The following is a 16285-nucleotide window of genomic DNA, read 5'->3' as shown; positions in this document are numbered from 1 at the left end:
TTATAGAAAATAAGGATGAAGACAGAAAGTGTTTGGAAGAGCAAAATGGCTATCACCAAGACTGTGTAAAAAAAAAATATGTAAACTTCTTCATGTTACTCTTGAGAGTTCATTTACTTTTTACACAATTGTTTTATATTAGAAATTGGAACAATGAATAATAATAGTAAATCTTCCTATGTGTTCAACTTATGCCCTTTAACTATAGGAGAGCCAACTTACTATTAATTCTAGAAATATTACCCTAATTCAATTTGCACAAGATGGATTATTTTCTAAATATACCTACTAGAAACAAAACACAAGAAAGATAAAAAAATAGAAAAAAGAAATACAGAAGAAAAGAAAGGTGTAACAGAGACAGTTACATTATGACAAACAAAAAGTGACATCTGTTTTCCTGACTGTTAGAAATGTGACCAAAAAATTATTAAATCTGACCAAAAAGTCAGGATGAACAGCAATTTCTGTAAAGCATATGGTAGGAGGTTAAAGCCTTCCACATATCAGTAAGCTCTGGTGTTATCACAATTTTAATGTAATGCCATTAATGTTCACAATTACAACTCTGAATTCCTGATAGAACATTAAATTCTGTTCTGAATTTATGTTTTAAGACAAAAGTCTAAACCGTTTGAGAGAGGGATATATCCAAAATATTTAAGCAAAATAAAAATTCTCAATGCTTAAATAAGTAAGCCAAACTTCTCTGGGAACTAAAATCAAGTATTCGTGATACCACTCTGAGAGCATAAGAGAGGTAAGAATATTTAATTAATTTATGTGGTCAATCAAGAGTCAAAATTAACAAGAGAAAAAGAACAAATGGATTTTTGTTTCCCCTTCAGTAGTATCTATGCCTAGAATATAAAAAGAGGTTTAAAAAAAAATCATCTGAAAAAACTGAGGTTCTTTTTTTTTTTAAATTAAGTCTTCTAATACAAAATGTAGGTGGGCAGTGTTGCTAAACTGCATTACTTTCTAGTTCACCAAAATTATTTATCAAAACAGTTGGGCACGTACTTCCTCTTAGGCAAAATATATATATTTCTCTGCTTTGTAAACCTTATGATGTTTTATCCTTGCACATAAGATCATAAATATTTGGTGTGTTACAAGTCTTGACCCTTTACACAAGGCCATGTATATATTCTTTCCATAAATATTTTCTAAAATTTATACTTATTTCAATAAAATGAAGCTGTGGAAAACCCAGAAAAACCTGGTGAAAGAATGCTTAATGTTTAGGCTTCTTCACAGTGTAACTCATCTTTTTATTTGGAAGAGAGTCACCATGGCCATTGTGGAAGTGATGGTAATATCTACTCCAATTCCTTGAGTTCTTTTCTTCCAAACTTTTGTTTCAAACCCACGAGATATTTTATATGTAATTTTCTTTTATATTAGTTTGCAACAATCAATGGGTATTAGTTGGAGGACCATAAAAGAGGACATGTACTATTTTAGCAAAATTGCATATTGATTCCAAAGTGTTTAAAAAAAAAAAAAAAACTTCACATGAATTATGCCTTAATATAATTCAGGGCTTCATAACCAAGTATAGAATTGAAAGGGAAAGTCATAGTACAAATTTATTTGCATTATTAAAATAACTTTATCAAGGGTATCACAGCCAGCTGAGGATGTAGTGATGAAAGCCAAACTGCTCTCTATCACCCACAATGTAGTGTTATTACCAAAAACCACACACAGGAGAGCTTTTGATAGGGGAGGAAGGCAAGAAAAGAGAGGTTCACTGGTTACATTGACTCATGAAAGCTCCTCTCAGTACTTTGTCAGTCATTACCTCTTACAAATTCTGGTCCACTTTAAGTAAACAACCGTTAGCATGGAATCATAGTTTACTTCCTCATGAGATGGGAAAGGTAATTTTTATATTTAAAGAATCAAAATAAAATAGGTTTCATTTGTTAAATAGGTCATTTTCTGCTTCCTTCATTAAAAAAAAAAATTCCTTGCAGGTTGATTTACTTTCACACGGAAGGTGAGAGGAAGGATGCTCAGTTCTGATAAAACTCTGAGAATAGTGTCCGAATGAGAGCTCTAACGTAACTGTGTGAAGTCAGCCAGCACTGCCCGTCACTAAGCAAAGAAACAGTCCAAGTGTACAATGACCCTATGTCACGGAAACAGTTTTCCTTTTAACGAGTGGGTTTACAGGTTAGCCTACATTGTGGTTTTCAAATGGTTTTTTAGAGCTGGAGTCATTTGCCTTTTCTTCTCCACCCCGAATGAATTATCATGAAAAAAACCTTTGAAATATAGCGTGGGTGAGATTCTAGCCAGCAGAAGCACGTGCCTCCCCCTCTCCTGCCCTCTTCAGCAAAGCTCCTCAGGAAGATCTAGGAACCAGTAGGAAAACGACCCTCAAATTCAAAGCATTTCTATTACTGTTGATGAGAGAAGCAGCCTCGGACTAGTGAACATCCTCAAGGTCAGAAATCAGCAACACACCTAACAAAGCCAGGTCTTCTGATGACCAGTCAGGGATTTTTCTGTTCCACCACTGACAGCCAGCTGGCAATCTGGGTTCCCATTTGACTTCCAAAACTTTTGCACAGTGATTGGAATAAATCTTTGAGAACTTTAAAGGCTTGACTGATGTTTCTGAATATGTTTATTAACTTCAAACGTGTATTAAATGCAAACACATTTTAATTTTGCTGCCATTCAATTCTTTTTTTTTTTTTAAAAAGCTGTATTCCTGGCAATAAAGAACATGACTTATTTGAACCTCAGGTGCTTTATGGGCATAGCTGTTGTATCTGAGGTAAAGCTAAACAAGCCTGCAACGGAGGGAGCAGAGTCATCGGTCATGGCCTCCAGTCTGAATAAGAACAGTCTGAGTTTGCCCATGAGGATGGCACTCTGCCGCAAGCTGAGCTGGGATTAGCTCACGTCAACCATACTCGATTCTGTAGTACACAATGCATGTTGCTAGGTGACTCGACAGAAGGAAATAGAGCACTGATTGATGAGCCTAGTAACTCTTAAGTGACTGCAATATACACATGCACAGAATAAAAGTCTCCCTGTCACAGCTGCTGTTGGCCTCACAAAATGCGACCCAAAGTAAATTCATTATTTAAAAAAAAAAAAAGTAAAGCCCCTATATGCTCTTGCAAATGCTTTCCTTATCATGAGCTGTGCCGTTCATTTAATTGGACTTGGAGGGTTCCACGGTTTTTAGCATAAAATGCCATTTTCAAGAGTGTGTAACTTGTCTATTTAAATTCTCCCTGGCCCAGAGCCTGGAATGCAAATTCTGTTTCTGAGAATCACTTTGTTTTCAACAACATTCAAAAGAGAAGGGGGTAGGGGGTGCTGCCAGTATGTGGGATGTGAGTTTGTTTTCACAATCATAGAAATTCCCTGTATTCCAAAATATCTTACAAATTTTTATCAAAGCAGACCAACTGGATTTTTTTTTTCCAGACTGCTGTATGATATATTCTTTAGGTATATTCTGAAAATTGTCACAAACGATTCTTCTAAAGGAAACAACCTGTATTTTCTCAACTTTCTTGTAGACTAGCTTGATATTTGAGAATTTTAACACAGTGAGAAAGAAACCTGGCAATAAGGAAGCAATACCCATAACCTTCGGGGTGCTATGACTTAATCTCTACCTACTGTCTTACATTCTTGTTGTGAACTTATATTTATGACATCAGGGCCTAATTTTAAAAATTGTATTGGTTGTTCTCTTTACAGAAAGTGTCCCTAGAAGTGCACCATCCATCTTCCTAGTAATATCAAAGTGAAATGAAAGAAAGAAAGGAAGGAAGAAAGAAAGAAAGAGAAAGAAAGAAAAAAGAGGGGCCATTGGTAAATAAAGGAGGCAGATTATTTGGGGTATTTAATGGAAGGAATGATTGGTAAACACTTGGAATTTGGTGTGATTCATAAAATGACTAAGAAGGGTGGATGGTTTCTGGAAAGTGCCTTCTAAGCTGAAAGGTAATCAACTGAAACATGTAATATGCTTTTACAATGTTCTTCTGGAGAACAAAGGTTTCTTCTGATAGTACAAGAATTCTTTGAATCCGTGTGAGGAGCCCATAGGAGCTTTGAAATCTATATCAATACTTAAGGGACAGTTCCACTTAGTTGCATAGGCTATTACAAGAGAAATGGGAAAAATCCATGGTTGTTTGCTATAGCAGCCCTCTGGGCTGCTTTCTTCCCTATTTATTTTAACAATTTCTAGGTGCTGCCATGTTATCAGAAAGCAGAGGGAAAAAAACTGAAAAGTGAGACCTTCTTCCCTAGTTAAAAAAGACTGGCATTCTGAAACTTTTGAGACCTATTTTTCTCCCTGTAATTTCTAATATATTATGATGTAACAGGAGGTGGGATTTTTTTACCTGAATATTAAAAGATAAAATGTTTAATTAAAACTTCTCAAGTCATTCATTTGCATAGCTATTTGCACAGTAACATTAACTATATGTTATCATTAGGCAAAGTAACTTTGCCGTAATGACTACAGTTATTACTCCAAGTTTCTTCTTCTGACTTCTCTTCTTCCAATCTTACTCTACTTCTTCCCCTTGAGATATTCCACAGATGCATTCAGGGTGTGTGAGCTTTTTTATTTGGGGGCAATTTTCTAAACCAACTGAACACTTTGAAGAACTAAAGCAACATGATTAAAGGCCAGGATATATGTATGTGTGTGTGTATGTAATACTACATCCACACATATTTTGACACACACACGCACACACACATAAAAAGCTTAGATTTTTAAGTCATAAGATGGTTTGGATTTGCTTGTATTTATTGTTTAATATGTAAAAATATTAGTTTTATATGGATCAGTCTGATACATACATGTGTATTTGAGTGACATGCATATTATATGTATGTATCACATATCTACGTATATCTCATAGACTATGCATTTGTACAAGTCAGTGAAAGTAAAAGACCACATGCCAGTTTTCACTTTGTGGTACTTCGTATCCCAGGAAATGTTACCCAACAAAACAACAGAGAATATTCTTTTAGTTCCTCGCTGCAGAACTCCTATTTGAATTTCAGGGGTTTTGTTTTCCTCACTACCAGCATGCATGAGCAGAATGAAGATCGTCAGAAGTCCTCTCACAGAGATGCCTGCCGTGGAGACACTACAGAGCGTTCACTCTTCTTGCTGAAGAACATTTTCTAGTACCAGCCATCAATCCCACTTAGCAATTACACTGCAGACTACTTACTGAACACCTTGACTATTGTAGGTGCCTCAAACACGTTGTCCTCAGTTACTAGCATGCACACAAATCTCTTTTCATCACTGATCCTTGCATTACTGATAGACAAAGTGTAGTTTTCTGAGAGGCTCAATCTGTCTCTGTATTCTGGTACATCGTCGTACTGCACACTTTTCTTTGTAGAGGACCTGAAGGCAATAAATACTGGGGAGCCATCGGGCTTTTCCTAAAAATTAAAATAACAATACATTTTAAAAACAAGCATATTCAGATGTTTCAGGATTACATCCAGAATAACAAAACTTCTTGGCCATATTCTTCCGCCAATATTTATAGTTCTGTCCAAAAGGAGTAATTTTGGATATGAGCCTCACATAAATCTTTGTTTACAGAAAATGACTCTTCATAAGAGGAAAGGCTCTACGTTCTTTTACAGGTATCAGTTTAAATATGTGAAAATGGAAAGACAGGGCTATTGGAATCTGAGCTTCTCTTGCATCCAAAGGACAGAATTAGTGACTGTTCTGAAACCAAGAAGGGCTGGAATTGTATCTAATTTAAAAGAAAAAAAAAAAAACAGATGAAAACAAACACACAAATGCACAAAATGATATTCAGCTAACCATCAGAGCAAGCATACATGTGGGCTGCAAATACTCAGAAGTCCTGGGCAGTTATCCTTTGCATATTCATTACTTTAATCCACATATTTTAAACGTCCACACCTTTCAGTTTCAGCCAAAACTGACAGAGCTGACCTTTACTCATAACGTAATTTAATGAGTCTTCATGGAGGAACAGTATGTGCCCTTATGAAACAATCATGTCCATTAAGCAACAGAATCAGATTAATCACTAAAATCCATAGTTTTGCTATCTGAGTCATAAAACTTAGCTCAGAGAGCTTTCATATAAAAACTTATTATCAAAATAAAATATAATCTGGCATGGACAATTATGCCAAGAGCCCAAGACTTATAATTCATCTCTTCCTTGGCTCCCACAAAAATTCTCTTAGCTAATAAGCAATTTAATCTAAGATAGAAGCCAATCTCTCTTCTACTTACCTCACAAGGTCTTCGAGAAAATAAAACATGATAAAACATTTTAAAGTGCATGGCAAATTCCAAGGTACTACGGGGAGTTACATTTTAAAAATTATTAATATTTATTACTTTTATGGACTAAATGTTTGTGTCACCACCAAATGCGTATGTTGAAGCCCTCCACCCCAGGGAGCTGATATTTGGAGGTGGAGCCTTTGAGAGGTCAGTAGGTTTAGATGAAGAACTAGAATGGTGCCTTTATGACAGGATTAGTACCCTTATAAGAAGAGGAAGAAAACACAGGTTATATGAGTACATAGCAAAATGGCAGCTGTCTGAAAATCAAGAGGAGGACCCTCACAAAGAGACAAATTTGCCAGCACCTTGATCTTGAACTTCCCAGCCTCCAGAACTCCAGAACTGTGAGAAATAAATAGTTGTTGTTGAAGCCCCTAGTCTACAGTATTCGGTTATAGCACTGCAAGCCAAGACAATTACTAAGCTAATTTTAGAGCCCAAAAGCTTTAGTTGGTTGAATATCTGAATACATTAATAATATTCTCCTTAAATTTTTTAATTTTGTCACAGGTTTGCAATGCAAATCCTTACTCTAAATCATTCCTTCACTGAGGGAAATATTTTAAACCAGTCCCTTATGTTTCTGTATTCATGCACTTATGCAATAAATAATAGTTATTAACCATATGCCAAGTACTTTCCTTGGGTTTTCCACGTAGTAATGGATTTAATACTCCTAACAACCCTGTAAGTTAGAGTTGTAATATCAGATTCATTTACAGATTATACAGTACAGACAGAAGTTGGTTAAGTAAATTGTCCAAGGGCCCAGCTAGCGTATCTCAGCAGAGCAAAGGTTGAAGCTTTGCAGTGTGGCTCCACGATGACTTCACTATAGCACTCTTCGTAGCTGTTAGCTGCCCCTTCTTTACCAGCACTGGGGCAGATGCTGAAGAAGAGGAGGGGGTCAAGGAGGGCACGAGCTGTGATGAGCACCAGGAGTTATACACAACTAATGAATCACTGAATGCTACATCAAAAACCAGTGATGCCCTACATGCTGGCTAACTGAGCATTAAAAGAAAGAAAGAAAGAAAGAAAGAAAGAAAGAAAGAAAGAAAGAAAGAAAGAAAGAAAGAAAGAAAGAAAGAGAAAGAAAGAAAGAAAGAAAGGTGGGGGGTGAAGTGTGGAAAGGCTCACAGGGAACCATGATCTCCATTCACAGGCAGATGACCCTGCAGGAGGGGAGAAGCCAATCTGTCCCTCCTCTGTGTTTGGCCCCTTTCACTCTTTCTAAACCTACCATTTGTCTTTTAGCTTTCATTAAATTAGAGCTTGCCGACTCTGCCTACAAACCGACCCTGGTTTTGTTTTTTTTTATTTTATTTTATTTTATTTTTTTTAAAGATTTTATCTATTTATTTGAGAGATCACAAGTAGGCAGAGAGGCAGGCAGAGAGAGAGAGGAGGAAGCAGACTCCCTGCTGAGCAAAGAGCCCGATGTGGGGCTCCATCCCAGGATCCTGGGATCATGACCTGAGCCGAAGGCAGAGGCTTTAACCCACTGAGCCACCCAGGTGCCCCCCGACCCTGGTTTTAGAGCCCATGGTACTTCAAATGCATCTCATCCGTTTATTGCTGAAGCTCTTTGCTTTAATTAAGCATTTGAAAACTGTCATTATTGTTTCCACCACCACTGTACTAATTCAGTTTGGGTAAAAATTACTCCCTGAATCATCATCGGGAAGGTCTACGATCACGATTTTTCAACATCTGTGTTCCATTTATTTTGGCAGTAGGTTCGACTCAACAGGTGAAGCAGGTGGTGGTCTCGCTTGGAGTTTGAGGGGTGTGAAAAGACCTTGTCCTCACAGGCCTTAACTTCCTTTTCCCACTTTTATAGTAAACCAGAAATAGTTCAACATTCTCCAGTGTGAGCAAGTATCAGGAGGGGAGTACAGGGAAGTGCTGAGCCGCCTCACCCCCTTCCTCTGCTGTCACATGACTCCCGCACAGGCGCATGCGCTTAGAGCCCCACAGCCAGAACAAGGACCATGTGCCAAGCACTCCGTCAATACTCTGCTATGAATTACTTCATGTAACCCTCACACCACTGAGGGAAAACTATTCTTATCACCCCCTTTTCAGAGATGAGAGAATGGAGATTCATTCACTTGTCCAGAATCCCACAGCATGTATATGCGGTGTATATGTACATATTGGTCTGACTTAAGAACCCACATTTTGAAAGACTGTGTTCTGCTCCCAGCTTGGGTGCAAACTAAGCACATTTCCCAAAGTGTGTTCTGTAGTATTAAAAAAAAAAAAAAAATGAAGAAATGAAGCAAGCTTAGACTATTTAGAAGGCATCTTAGTATATGAAAGGCTCTGAGAAATACTGTGATAAAGTCTTCAAAAATTATTTGACCATCAGATTTTTTTTTTCCCCTATCCAAATACCTTTTACATTTCAAGGAACTTGGGAAAAACTGCCATTGTATTCAAGGAAGCATAACTCTACTTCAGGGTCAAAACTATGTGTCTCATGTGATTCTGCATTAGGAAACTGGGCCAGAAAGACACCTTTTTTGGTTTCTGTAATTAAAGTGAAACACCTTATCAGTCAATGTTACCTAGCCACCCAAATCATCTATCAGGTATCTACCCTCCATTTCTAGACCCATCTGTGCCTCCATACCTGAGAAAGTATGATCTCCTATCTGCAAGATAGGAGTAAAATGAACAATGTTAAATGTAAAAAGGACCAGCCACATCAAAGTAGGTCTAAGACAACACTAGAAACAAACTTCTAATGCTGATGACTAATTCCCAATGAATATTTGGGTACTCTAGCAACTGGTGTATTTTGCCTTTGCAATAGCCACACCAAACAGAACATGAGTATGTGGAGAAAGGCTGCCAACTTCCACTAAGCTCTGTTCTACACGCCACAGATTTTACTCTGGAACTCTGCCTTTTCCTTTGCCTCTAACATTTAAGGTTAAATCCTTCAGACTAATATGATCAAAGAATTACGTGTTTATTGGCTTTATTTTAAAATAGCACTTCTTATGTAAGATTTAGGTATTACTCTTTTGAGATATTCAACACATAATTCTACCTTCCTACATTTGTACCCACAGTTGAATATTACCATTATGTTAATTTGAAATTCACATTTACTCACAGAAGGAGTATTATCTCAAAAAACAAAAACAACAACAACAAAAAGCTAGAAGTAATTAGCCAAGTCCAAAGTAGGTTACACTTACATATTTCCATTTGCCAAACATGAGATTCTGAGGTACATCGAGTCGGCAAGGCATGATAATGGTATCTCCATATGCTGAGTTTACAGTATACCATCCAAGGCCTTTAGAAAAAAGAAAAAAGAGAGAGAGAGAAGACGTTAAGTGTTTTCTTGACGTAACTAAGCAAATAACTTCAGGATGTGCATCTTAATGAAGATTTCCTATTATAATTTTATCTTAAATGACTATAAAATGTATGAAGCTAGAACATATCTCCTATTTAAATATGAACAACTCTTATTTAGCTACTAAATCTTTGAATGTCACACATTTCAAGTTTACAGACCCTCTATTTTACCAGGGAAGAGAAAACTGTGTGTTGCAAAGGAACATAGTGGAATGTGATAGTATATTTTTTTTCGTAAGTACATATGCCACAGGAAAAAAAAAAATGTATGTTACATTTCAGAGACAAGTGGGACTACAACAAGGATTAACATGTTTAAAATTCTCAAAACGAGTTTTAAATATATTTTTCATTTGAAAATATTGTCAAATTTATCTTCTGGAAAAGTTTTTTAAAACTACTAAAAATTAAACTAATACATATAAGACACAACCAAATTTTAGGTATAAGTAGGAAAATGGCTTACTTTATACTAGCAATGGTTAATATAGTAGTTTTAATTTTAATTATGCATAAAATATTAACAAGACAGGAATCTGAAATATAAGAATTCTTTGTAAAGTGTTTATCAAGTGGTTATCTTGAATTCTGGGTAGACAATCTAACTTAAACCATAATTTGCTACTAAGGTACAGAAAAGTTCCTGGTCTTATTTCATTCTTTACTGAGAAAAAGTGTAGATTACAAAAAATTAAAATGTCATAACCCCACAACTTTTGCATATGTATGCAACATACTATTCAAACCTGTAGACATTCATGAAGTTTTAAAAACTCAGGCATTTAACTTGACAAGAGTACTAAGGGAATAATTCAGATTTTTTTACTTTATTTTGCTCACACTGGTTTTTAAGATTAAATGTGTTTACAACTAAATATCTATTAAGAAATGTCATCACTGGATATAGGGTGAGTGAGCTAACTTAATTTGAAACTGTGGGGGGGGGGCGGGAAGAAAGATATTTTGTCCACCAGGTGGTGCTGAAGTGCAAAGCTGAAGGCCATTTGAAACACAAATACCATTTTATGACTTTCTGAGGAAACAAGACAGTGACACTTTGACTGTTTGTTACCCATCAATCACAACGCATAGGAAAATTTCATATAGGGATAAAAATCATTACCTTTGGTAAAGAACAAAAAGGTAATGAAATTCCTTGTTTAAAATCCTGTCAACTGAAGAAGATACTTCCTTTAAGGCAATTTTGCCCCAGTGAACAAAATCATTACAAGAAACACAAACTTCAACTTAAATATGCCTCGGAACAACTAGTTTCCAGCATTTTTAACATTGTTAAAATAAAGAATACAAAGTATAAGTCATGATAATGTGCTTTTCACTGGCTATTGGAGACAAGTAGTTTTCCAAAACTGTTTATCATATGTTCAGTATTATAATAAAAATTACCTCAATAGCTTTTAAATTGTTTAGTGTTTCCCATACTGTAACTTTAATTCCTTTTACCTTCAAACCATTGCAGCACATAGGACTATAAATAAAGACATGGTCTCTTCAGCCTTGTTAAAATACAAATTGTGAGGGTTTAGATATGTGGTTGCAGATATGCAAACTAATGAGAATTAAGAAGTTACTTTATTTCTCAATATAATACCTGTTTTCTATAATGCTTTGTATGCTAAATGTGGAACTTTTATCATGTATTTTAAGATCTGTTGATGCACTGCACTGGCGTAGGAATGCCAACCCAAGAAAACAATTTTGTGATTTAATGTTTTTTCACCAGTATGTGGCAAGTCACTTGAATATATAACAATTCTAAGATGATCTGGACCTACTTAAATTATGGCAGGACACGACCCTCTAATTATCTCCTATCACTTGTAAAAGCACACCTTCTTTTGACAATCGGTGGTACTCCCATGGTTGGTCAAGGAGTGAAAATAGTTCATGCTCTAGAGCTTAGGTCCCAAGGAGGTGAATCCTTTGCCAGGTATACAGGGAAAATGAGAAAATTCTTTATGCAAAAAATATAATTCTTTGCTATTTCTTACTGACTCTTTTTCTTTTCTCTTCCTTACAGAACTTTAATGCGCTATATAGATACCAAATTTTGTAACAGATTTTAAAGATACAGGAATTTCAAGTACATCGTGTGTTATTAGCATACTGAAGTACAACTACAACAAGGAAGGGACCATCTATTCTTATCTTTGTATCCCCAGGAACAATGCCTGGCATCAAACAGGCATCATATTGGATTTCTCACTTGAATGTTCTGAAATCCTTTCCATTTTGATTATTAAATTAACATCTTTGAAAATTAGGGAGGAGTTGGTACCACTGGAACTTCGGGAATTCTTTTTTTCTTTTTTTAAAGATTTTATTTATTTATCTGACAGACAGAGATCAAGTAGGCAGAGAGGCAGGCAGAGAGAGAGGGGGGTAAGCAGCTCCCCACAGAGGAGGGAGCCTGATGCCAGGCTCGATCCCAGAGCCCTGGGATCATGACACAAGCGGAACGAAGGCAGAGACTTTAACCCACTGAGCCACCTAGGCGCCCCAGAACTTTGGGAATTCTTATTCCTACCACATACTCTAATAAAGGCTGTCCTAGATTGCCTCTGATATGCAGAGAACATGGATTTACGCTTGCAGGGCACTCGTTTCTGAAGAGAAACAAACACAAAGCAAACACCTTATAAGAGTTCATGGATGAAACTACAGAAGAGAGTATTTCTCTCTACCGAACTTTATTATTAATTTCAGGAGAAATTAAGGATTTATTTGTGCTCTGTGGTTTATGAATGATAATGTGAAATGCCTTTTTTTCTTACTGTGATGACCACAAAGCAAAGGGTTGTTTTGAAAAGTATTTGGGAATTCAGGAGTTGGGTCTTTTAATGACATATTGATATCCCAAATTAGCCAGAACAGGACTCTGCATAAGAAACCTAAGGGAAATAAGACATGTGACAAGCCTAAGGGCAGCAGCTAAAAGGCCAACGGTTATAGACAGAAGCCCTGGTCTCTAGTCTTAGGGCACAGAGGATGATAATCAGTTGGGACTCCTAGGAATCAAAGATATGAAATTTCCGAAGTATCTGTCAAGTTTGCTATAGTCATCAACTTTCCTCTATTCTAAGCGTATACCAACTCCCAGTTTCATCTGAGAGAAAGACGAAAGGCTTGAATCTGTGATACAGCTAATATCCCTAACCCTGCAAAGATAAAATGGCTACATAACCACTGTGATTTGGTGATGAATTAGCATCCTGATTCCTACAGATGTCTCAGTCTTTGAGATGAAGTGCCAGTGAGACCCAAAGTACCTGTCAACACAAATGGTTCTGTTTACACTTTTCACAGAAGCAAAAGACTCTATCTTTGATCTGCCAAGTCTGAATTGAATTTAACTCACTAAAATTCCCCTGCAATTTTCTCCCTGCAATATTAGTTGGTTAAATTATTCATGTTTTTGTAGACTAGAGATTATTGGACACTATTACAAATATAGAATGATCACGATGTCCTTTCTCAAAGAAACTAAATATAAAATATAAAAGGAATGAGTGTGGGCACAAGTGTGTGCATTTCTATGTTGTACATGTTGTATCTTTGTGTGTATGTATATATCATAAGATATTTTTAACTGAGATAAGAACCTTCTGTATTAAATATGTTCTATAAATGTAAGGTATTGTTATGAATTATTAATATTGCTGTTGCCATCAAAATGTCCCAACATAAAATAAAATGCAAAAATGTGTTACACTCAAGAAGCAGTGTGTAATTATTTAAGAAGTTTTTTTTAGGAAGAGTTAATAACTACAGATAAAGAATAATAGAACTAAAAAGGTTATATAGGAGAATTCAATAAAAAACACAATGGGAAAAGCACAGCATAAGAAAAATCTCTAAGCCCAATAATTCTGACATATCGAATCTCAGATAAGTGATCATAAATACAACATAGCTTTGGTTATGCATTTTGTATAGCAAATAATTTAGGGAGGCACTGAAACAGACTCTGGTATAATTTTTGAAATTAGGTGAACACAGTTCATTTCTAACTGAACTAATAAAAATGTAATTATTGTGCCCATATTGGTGAGGTATACTTTTTCTGTATAAACTAATTCTAAAAGACTATCAAGTTCAGAGTAATCATTCCCTTTGCATTGCTGATATACAGACATTTGAGTGGAGGTATCTTAAAATTCAGAACCTGCCACTACATTTCAAGCAGAACAGTAAACAATATAGAAAAGAGAAGGAGAATTATAGAGTCTATTTTCACATGCTGTAGCTTAGCCTGGTTAATTATTTTTTATTGCACTGATACTTCAATAGCATCCTCATCCTTCGAAACATTGTTCTAAGCTCTGTAGCTCTATTAGGTGACATAGAAGTGTTATTCACAATCACAACTGGCACAGAACTTAGGACATAAGAGCTAAATTACAGTTCAACAGAAATTTTGGAGAAATTTATTTGTGCAGAGGAATTGCTGGGGAGGAAGCAAGTAGAATTGAGAAAGCTATCCTTAGAAATTACTTTTATATTTATTTGACTGATTTTGACAGGTAAACATGCTAGTGTCCCTATGAGCTTTTTTTTTAATGAATTAAGACATACAGAATTCTAATTAAACATATAAATATTTTGTAACATCAGTTTATAGCTGTGTTTCTCAACCTCATCATTAATGACATTGGTAGCGCCCTCCCCCCAGCTATGGCAACGAGAAATTTCTAGACAGGACAAATGTCCTCTGGAAGGCAAAAATGCCCACCAAACTTCCATCTAGTTGAAAACAGCTAGTTTAGATCTTCAACTACTGGCTTTCTGTATTCAATAAAATTGGCTTCCATTGATCATTGTTGTAAAGTAGATTCTCAGTATAGGACTAAATAATCACTGAATATGAATAGAGGGACAGAGGCAGAAGTGGCACATAATAACACTTAGCTATTATCAACTTTATTTTCCTCACAGAAACATATTATATTCAACTATGATAGGGAGATTGATTCCTGACTCTGGGGATTTGAGATCTAATCTCTTCACAGAGATTACAAAAAAATATTCTATTTTAGCAAATCTACTTCATGTATCACGATCAAGCACAGATTATACATACTATATATATTTTCTAAGCTATATGTACTACATGTATTTTATTTAATGTGATAAAATATCTATTGATAGAGGGTGAACTAGATACCTTTTTTTTAAGATTTTATTTATTTATTTGACACACAAAGATCACAAGTAGGCAGAGAGGCAGGCAGAGAGAGAGGAGGAAGCAGGCTCCCTGCTGAGCAGAGAGCCCGTTGCGGGGCTCAATCCCAGGACCCAAGATCAGGACCTGAGCCGAAGGCAGAGGCTTTAACCCACTGAGCCACCCAAGCACCCCAAACTAGATACCTTTAAAGTGTCTTTCAAACCTGTGATTTTATGACTCAATGAGGCAAATGTACTTCATAATTCCTCCTATTCTTTATGGCATTAAGTAAGAATTTACGATTTTTGTGAAGGTCATGTGGTACATAACAAGTAAGAAGTGAGACTGAGGGAGGCTGAAAAAGACAGATACAGGGCTTTTAATTCCCAAGTAGGGGCACCTGGGTGGCTCAGTGGGTTAAGCCTCTGTCTTCGGCTCAGGTCATGATCTCAGGATCCTGGGATGGAGCCCCACATCAGGCTCTCAGCTCAGCAGGGAGCCTGCTCCCCCCCACCACCTCTGCCTGCCTCTCTGCCTACTTGTGATCTCCCTCTCTGTCAAATAAATAAATAAAATCTTAAAAAAAAAAAAAATACTTCCCAAGTAATTTAGAATGGATGGCAGACAGGCTAAGACATCTGATGGAATATATTACTTTGGGAAGTAGACAAAAGTATTTTCCTACCCTGCTTTTCAATTTCTCTTCAACAAATGGGTACTTGGGGAGCAAGCTGGGTTTCTGCTGAACCTGCAATAGGAAGACGTTTACTCAAAATTTGCTTTCTGGGTGGTCTTTTACCTGTGTCACATGCCACGATGTAGGTGTAACTATGTAATGCCTACAGACAAGAAAAATGGTGATTCTTTCTTTCTCTTTCTTCCTGTGGTTCCTCCAATTCTATACATGGATTATAACCATAAATTGTTAGGCCACTGTGGAGTAACATTTAGAGGGGAAAGGGCCTAAATCTTACTAAATTATAAAATACTTCTAGTACCCAAGAATATATATTTTTTAATATTTGTGGGTTTTTAAAATTTTATTAACATATAATGTATTATTTGCTTCAGGTTTGTGAATCATCAGTCTTACACAATTCACAACACTCACCATACCCTCCCCAGTGTCCATAACCCAGCCACCCTATCCCTCACCTGCCCAAGATTATATTTTAACATATGTGCTCTTTACTTCCAAGTCTGGTAAATTATAATGCTTGAAATATCTATCTTTCTAGTAAACTAGAGGTCAATATAATGACTTATGTCCTAGAAAAGAGATCTACAAAAACAATAAAATTTTAAAAATACAGTATTGGCATTTGCATGCCTGTACTGAAAACTGTCTTCTCATTTTACCATTG

General features: G+C 36.2%; 1 protein-coding gene across 2 annotated transcripts in view; it reads right to left on the bottom strand.

Moving 5' to 3' along the window:
- The window catches only part of ALCAM (activated leukocyte cell adhesion molecule), a 210947-nt gene that overhangs the window by 46680 nt on the left and 147982 nt on the right, over positions 1-16285 (bottom strand). For both annotated transcript variants that reach the window (XM_047723546.1, XM_047723544.1), the window contains exons 2-3: positions 9571-9671; positions 5241-5460 (exon numbers count right to left, since the gene is read on the bottom strand). In XM_047723546.1, coding sequence (XP_047579502.1) covers positions 5241-5460; positions 9571-9671 — 321 coding nt within the window. The remainder of the gene's footprint in view (positions 1-5240; positions 5461-9570; positions 9672-16285) is intronic.

This window comes from Lutra lutra, chromosome 1 (assembly GCF_902655055.1).
Source record: "Lutra lutra chromosome 1, mLutLut1.2, whole genome shotgun sequence".
Taxonomy (NCBI): Eukaryota; Metazoa; Chordata; class Mammalia; order Carnivora; family Mustelidae; genus Lutra; species Lutra lutra.
This window is presented reverse-complemented; position numbering and strand designations above follow the sequence as displayed.